Below are 7,428 nucleotides of genomic sequence, written 5' to 3'. Positions count from 1 at the left end.
TCCCAGATAAGGGTATGAATACTTATGCAATGGAATCATTTAAGTTTTTTATTTTTAATAAATTTGCAAAGATGTTAAAAACCTGTTTTTTGCTTTACCATTATGGTGTAGTGAGTGTAGATTGATGTGGGAAAAAAGTAATTTAAAGCAGTTTAGCATAAGGCAGCAACTTAACAAAATGTGAAAAAAATGAAGGGGTATGAATATTTTTGCAAGGTACTGTATCTTCAGAAGCTAATACCTAAAAAAAAAAAAAATGTACATTTCACAAATTTGATTTAATTGGACAGGCTTTTCAATAGTGCTGATATTTGTAAAAACAAGCATTGGAACGTTTTACTGTTCTTCACTATGTTTTTTTTACACAGAATTACAATTATGTGGTTGACGCTGTAAACATTTTTTCACCCAAAAATAAAAATTCCAACCCAAAAATTTAACCAGAATAAAGTGTGACTATTTTATGAGGTGGCTATAATACATACGATTCATATGAAAACATGAAATTTTTTTAGAAAAAAAAAAGCAAGTAGGTCCACCCCACCCAAACCATCAGTGGGGAGTAAGCAGATCATACAAATTCATTTGAATTAGCCCAGGGCTCTCCAACTCTGCACCTGGAGAGCTACTGTCCTGTAGACTTCAGTTCCAACCCTGCTCCAACACACCTGCCTGTAATTTTCAGATTACCTTGAACACCTTGATTAGCTGGTTCAGGTGTATTTGATTACAGTCTGAGCTGAACTTTGCAGGACTACAGCTATCCAGGAGCAGGGTTGGACAGCCCTGAATTTAACCATCACGTAAAATAGTCACGAAATGTCATGAGAGTGTGTTGGAAAGTTCTGTCATCATTTACTCACCCTCATGTCGATTCAAACCTATAGTACTTAACGTTCTTATTTGAAATTAAAATATTTGGAAGAATGTCGGTAACCTAACAGTTTTAGTGGCCATTGACTTCTATTATACAGTATGAATGTGTTCTCAAAAAAAATCTAAAAATATCTTTAATTTTCCACAGGCGAAAGTAAATCATACAGGTTTGGAATGACATGAGGATGAGTAAATGATGACAGAATTTAAATCGGAGTCAACTATCCCTTTAAGGTGCCAGAAATGGCCTCACAAAACAACAGCTGTGCCATAATCAATGACAACTTTTCAGAAGTGGATTGATGTGTACAGCTAGACAGAATAATGCGTGCAAATGTCACACCTTATAGATATACTTAAGCCCTCCATCTGAAGGAAGACTCGCACCAGCACTGTGCTGTATGAGAAAGATTTTGTTTTATTTTTTCTTGAATTAGCCATTCTCTTGTTCGTTTTGATCAATGGAATGAATCAGATAAGTAGGTTATTTACATGTTTCTGTTTTTCCAGTCCCAAAATGTCTCCAAAACGCTGAGTTGGTGAGGTGGTAGAACAAGCAGTCTTAGTATACAAAACAATCATGTCAAAGGAAGAGCAGGCAAGCACAGGTTTAGAAAGAAGAAATCTCTGTGGAGCTTCTAGCTGGACAACATCAGCCCAGCGCCAAAGCTTCGTCAGCCCTGTGAAGCTCTTCTTCCAGCTGAGACGGGTTGTGTCTGAGAGGGGGGATGGATAGAACGTTCTTCTTCACACATAACGACTCTTATGTAGCACACTTGGAGCAGACTATGTTGAAATGGTGGGCAGAGAGGAGGAAGAGACAGAACTAGCTTCAAATATTGTGTTAATCATGTGCTAGGCTCTGTTTTCTCCACATTCCCCTCACTGCCCTGCATCTTGTCATTTGTTTCAGTTTAGGAAAATAAAGGGTGGTAACAGAAAACAGGAAAAAATATATATTCATACTATTTCTTTCTTCTTTCTAAATCTCTTGCTCCAATATACATTTTACGATGTCAAGAAAAGAACTCCCATCATAATAGTGCTGAAGTAAAGCTCAATATAGACTTTTATTATAACAAAATAGGCAGTTTATGGAGGGTTAAATATCTGTTAAGATCTCATTGTATAATAAATTTCTTCCACATATGCGGTGACATTTTATTGCCTCTTAAAAATATCAAGTTACTTATAAATGGCAGACTTTCCTAAATGTAAATCAAAGTGTTGAAAACACGTACTCTGTAAGACACTGTTGTAGACTCCGACATTCTAACAGTGGCGGCAACACGTCTCGGATCCGTGCAGCGGGACATCATCTAAACACAATGGCTCCATAACGCAGACGATCAGAATGAGGAGAACAATAAGCATGCCAATGCAAGTCAAGGGAGAAGTAAAAAGAAGTAATTCAACAACAAAGAATGTGTGGAACATACAGGACTATGGTGGAAATGAACAATGAGAGGATGAAAGAACTCCTGGTCTTAGAAGCTACAACGTGCAAAGTTTTGCTTTTTTTGTGTTTCTCACCATTTTAGTGAATCCGATGCCTGAGACTTGAGCTCCATGTTACCATTTACATGAAAAGAACACGGAATAAAATGGGTAAAATGAAAGAGACGTGTCAGAAAATCCAGATCGCTGTCTTTGTCCTTACAAAGTAACCTCCCTTAAACATTAAGGAACTGTACCGTTTCCAAACCCCTGGTAAACAGATGCTGGTCTGGCATAGCTTTGCTTTCTGTAAGCATGGAAGCAGTAAAGATCTGATGAGGACAGATCATCTTCTCTTGAAATAGCTACTGAGGAACTAGAAGTAGGAGGTGAAGATATTGGACTGAACAGAGATTGAAGTATGCTGGATTAAGGAATTAATCTGTTGAGTGAATTCTGTCATCTGCAGAAGCCCAACTGAGATTACCAAAAAACAAACAAAAAAAAAAAACAGAATCAATAAATAAACCAGGCAGAGAAAGGGGGATGGTAAACTCCTGAAGGCGTTCATAGTTTCTCCTTGGACTGTACCCATATGTATGGCCCAGACTGTTCCTCAATTATCTGCTTGACTTGATCGTAGATCTCTTCCAAAGTGTCTCCTTGAACAACAGCTGCAATGCAGAGATGATCACAGTGAGGTGACAGCGGTGACAAGAATAAAACACCTAATAAATTATATAATATAGACAACCCAAGATTTTTGAGCTTCACAAAATAGAAATTGGCTGTAAGAAAATATGTAAAGCACTGAAAATTCCAATGTTTACCATCAGGGAAAAGTCACCTTTATTTCCTTAGTGCTCTATACAATACAGACTGTGTCAAAGCAGCTTCATAGAGATGAACAGGAAATAGCAGAAGCAATTATGGAAAATCGGCTATTGAGACAGTTGAGATTCTGCTGTAAAGCAGCTCTAGTCAGTTCAGATCAAATACAGTGTGAAGCTAATTGATTAGCTATTTGCAGTTCTACAATAGGCAACAATTTTGTTAGTCAGTTGAAAAATGAAGAAGTTCTAATCAACTGGAGATGTTAAAAATCATCCCAGAAGTGGACGTGTGTTTATGTTGTCTTAATGCACGGCGAAAAGGATCGTTTGAGTTGCCAAAGATTCTCCAAGGATCACAGCTGATGAATTGCAGAAATTAGTTAAGAGTCTTGGGGTCAGAAAGCCTCAGAAAATATCAAACAGCACCTACGTACATAACCACAAGTTGCTCGGGAGGGTTTCAAGAAGAAAAAAATAATAATCCTGTGCTCTCACCCAAAATCAAATTCCAGCATGTTCAGTTGCCAGACACTACTGGAACTTAAAACAAGACAGCGTTCCATAGTCAGATGAAACCAAAACGGCTCTGGACATCTTGTTCAGATACATGGCTTCATGGATTTGATCAAATACCAATAGAGAAAAAATCTAAACCTGACTGCCTCTGCTGGAAATCTTATAATTGGTTGGATGGTTGGATCATCAATCAGGACAAGGGTCCAAAACAAACATCAAAATTCCTGTGTTACCCCGACCTTGTCATTGCTACGTATATAATGTATTGTAAAATCAGAAATGTGAGTCGGGGTTAGCTGTTGTCTTGATGCCTATATCAGAGTCACAGACAGATTGAGCAAACAGACCTGTGAAGTGCTCCATGAACTCCTGTTCCAGCTTCATGGCTCTGTCGTATGTCTTCCTGCCTTGTTCCTCTGTCAGTCTTTTATTCATCTCCCTGAGGAGAGAGCAAAGAGCATTACAGCACTGTTTTATTTTACAGTGCTTGCAGGGGACAGAAAAAAACTTATATGCATTAGTGATCCTTGCATACTAAACTATTTTGAGAAATAAATAGATTCAACTGTGCCCCAAAGAGTTTGACTGGGTACTGTTTACAACATATGACAAATACGGTAGAGTGGAAGACTCCAATAGATATCCCACCTATTCCATCAGCACTCTGAAAATGTATTAGTCATTGATAGCGTGACATTGTTAATAGACAATGATCTTCTTTGTAAATGCTAGTCTGATGCCTTGTCTTTTACTCACATGATGTTCTCCATTGATTTTGGTTTGATGAAAATAGCGATGGGGTAAAGCACAGCCACTTGCAGTCTTTTTATGGCGTTGCCTGATACATCTAGAATGCAATGTTTGCCCTGAGGAGAGCACCAAAGACAGGGTTTCCATACAGTAAGAAATAAGGATGCATAGTATGCATTATAGTCCTGTGTTGTCAGCAGATGTATCATGCATATCGTGCCTATTTCTCCAGAAACAATGCTAAGCTCCTCAATAACCCCTTATGTAAACATTGTGTAATGACATTCAAACCTTTTTTTTTGCCTGGTATATGTAATGTATGTATAAAACACTTCTTATGGTGAGAAATAAATCTGGATCTCACCTTTTCCGCCACCTCTCTGACAGACTGCACACTGGTTCCATACAGGTGACTGTTGTACTGGCCTGCCTCGATGAACTTGTGCTCCTGTATATCTCTCTCCATCTGCTCTCTGGACACAACAAAGTGGTAGTCTCTCCCATCCACCTCATAATCTCGCTTCGGCCTTGTTGTATCTGAGACAGAGAGCAGCATATGCTACAGGCTTAATTTCTGTACTAAACCCATGGTTGTAGTAGATCTACTAAATTTAGTTTACAAGTGTTTGCAGATTTGTAGTTTCAAATACAATATGTATATGTGCATTTGAACAAATGCATAAAGCATTAAATCCTGATAGGTGCTGTATCTATGTTTATTCTGTGCAGCAATATTTGAAGGCCCTATGACTTTTCCAGTTTTTCAAGATTTACTCAATAAGGATTAGGAGGAGGATTTTTGAAAGTATTTTTTACTCACAACCTCTACCCGATTACATTTTTTTTTTTAGAGTTTGTCATAACTAGAAAAATGAATATCTGGATTTGGCTTATTTTAATGCTTGTTTTGGCTTATTTTAAATCTTTTTAAGTGGTATTTTGCTTTGGTCACCTGGTTAAGAACCTCTGACTTTTTTTGTAAGCTGTATCAGTACATTGGATTTCTACCTGTTTGTTTGAACATATAAAATTCAAAAATATTGGAACTGTGAAAGTTTTAAAATAAAGAGAACATGGGTTGTTTCTGTATTATTAAGGCCCATTTTATTCAAACTGCACCATTAATGGTCTGAGTCTATTACATTTTGAAGGGCACAGCACCTGCTTACTCTTAATTAAATAATAGTTATTCACAGTTAAATAACCTCACTAAACCATATGGTCAAATTCATTGTGCAGCCCTATCAAACAGACCCCTGTGAATAATAATTTACATCACTTACTAGAGGAATTCATCTATTCAAATCTCAAAAAAAAAAGAAAAAGATATTCAACCATGTCAATGCAGTCTGACCTGGCTTTTTATTTGACATGCTTGCAAACTACACTGTAATTTCCACTGTAGCCACTGGAATAATGTGTCCCTCATCATGTTATCTAATCAGTTCATACAGTGTACAGATACTTACGAGGAACACAGGAACCAAATTTGTCAGGGAACTCCGAGATCAGGTCATCGTTTACTCTGTCTTTCATCGGACCCAAGATAATCACTGGTCGTGAGTAGTTCACTGTGGAAAGACCATTCATGAAATCAGTCCCATTCTCCTAAAAAGAATCATTGATGTGAAATCTCATGGGTTAATGTTGCTGATATACAGACAATCATTAGCATTTTACCTTCCTGCTGACAGACTGGCTCATAAGACAACACATATTCCTCTTGACCACCTAAGATATGAACACACACATACAGTTAAGTTTAGAAAAATAAAAAAAATATATCTTCTTGTACAATTCATCATTTTATGTTATCGCTATGTTATCAAATACAGTCAGGCATATTAAGACCCTGAAATCGATGCAACGTTTTCTGCTCATGCATTATTATTAAATGTGTGAAATTGCAGAGACAGCTATGTGAGATCCCCCTGTGGCCACTAGAGGTCCTGTGTGCTACACAAATGAATAGTGAAAAGCAATGGATTCCTCCGTCATGGCTGGTATGAGATTGTCATGATGATTAAAGTGGAGCTCTTTCTGTGGATCTCAGCAGGTCTGACTGCCCGCATGTGCACTATGAGTTAGAGGCAGATACGTGCTGTAAATGAATGAACATTGTTCTTCAAAGTTAAGGGCAGAATTCCTAAGGGCCTGTGACATGCTAGTGCTGTTTATTGCATCAAAGTGTAGCATATTGTGTACTTAAAATACAAAATATTAAGCATTTATTCCAAAGCAATGGAATTAACTGCCTGTTTTGTTAGTTATTCACGTGTATGAGAGATCACAAAGAAAAACACACAAACTATGTCTTGCATTGTATGACTGCATTTTCCAGCAAAAGTATGTATTGCTGTCATGGAGCTACATTGCACTATAGCTATATAATTTATTTTCAAGTAATCAAAATATATTTATTTAAAAAATGTATTAAATCATATCAATATAAAAATAAATAGCTACAAAATTAAATGTATTTATTTGTTTATTTAATTTAACACAACCATTCAACCGTTTGGGGTCGGTAAGTCTCTTATGTTCACTAAGGCTGCATTTATTTGATCAAAAATACAGTAAAAATAATAATATTGTGAAATATTACACTTTAAAAAGTTTTTTATATTTTAAAATGTAATTTATTCCTGATAGCACAGCTGTATTTTCAGCAGCCATTTCTCCTGTCTTCAGTGTCACATGATCCTTCAGAAATCAATCTGACATGCTGATTTGATGTTCAAGTAATATACTGTATCTTATTAACAAAGTTGAAAACTGTTGAGCTGCTTTATATTTTTTGTGGAAACCATGATACATTTTTTAAAGGGGTCATATGATGTTGCTAAAAAGAACATTATTTTGTGTATTTGGTGTAATTAAATGTTTATGCGGTGTAAGGTTCAAAAAACACATTATTTTCCACATACTGTACATTATTGTTTCTCCTCTATGCCCCGCCTTTCTGAAACGCGTCGATTTTTACAAAGCTCATCGGTCTGAAAAAGCGAGGTGTGCT

At 36.8% G+C, this 7,428-nt stretch overlaps 1 protein-coding gene across 12 annotated transcripts in view; it reads right to left on the bottom strand.

Annotated features, from left to right (window-relative positions):
- Positions 1–1,251: 1,251 nt before the first annotated feature.
- The window catches only part of LOC107728401 (discs large homolog 1-like protein), a 126,480-nt gene continuing 120,303 nt past the window's right edge, over positions 1,252–7,428 (bottom strand). For 11 of the 12 annotated variants that reach the window (XM_016538543.1, XM_016538545.1, XM_016538544.1 and 8 more), the window contains 6 exons: positions 6,093–6,143; positions 5,882–5,983; positions 4,777–4,949; positions 4,419–4,528; positions 4,010–4,101; positions 1,252–2,987 (listed from right to left, as the gene is read on the bottom strand). In XM_016538543.1, the coding sequence (XP_016394029.1) occupies positions 2,881–2,987; positions 4,010–4,101; positions 4,419–4,528; positions 4,777–4,949; positions 5,882–5,983; positions 6,093–6,143 (635 nt within the window). In that variant the 3' untranslated portion in view covers positions 1,252–2,880. The remainder of the gene's footprint in view (positions 2,988–4,009; positions 4,102–4,418; positions 4,529–4,776; positions 4,950–5,881; positions 5,984–6,092; positions 6,144–7,428) is intronic. The other variant, XR_001638469.1, reaches the window with a different exon arrangement.

Source organism: Sinocyclocheilus rhinocerous, unplaced genomic scaffold, assembly GCF_001515625.1.
Source record: "Sinocyclocheilus rhinocerous isolate Xijiao unplaced genomic scaffold, SAMN03320098_v1.1 scaffold2382, whole genome shotgun sequence".
Lineage (NCBI taxonomy): Eukaryota > Metazoa > Chordata > Actinopteri > Cypriniformes > Cyprinidae > Sinocyclocheilus > Sinocyclocheilus rhinocerous.
The sequence above is the reverse complement of the archived record's forward strand: the minus strand, read 5'-3'. Positions and strand labels throughout refer to the sequence as shown.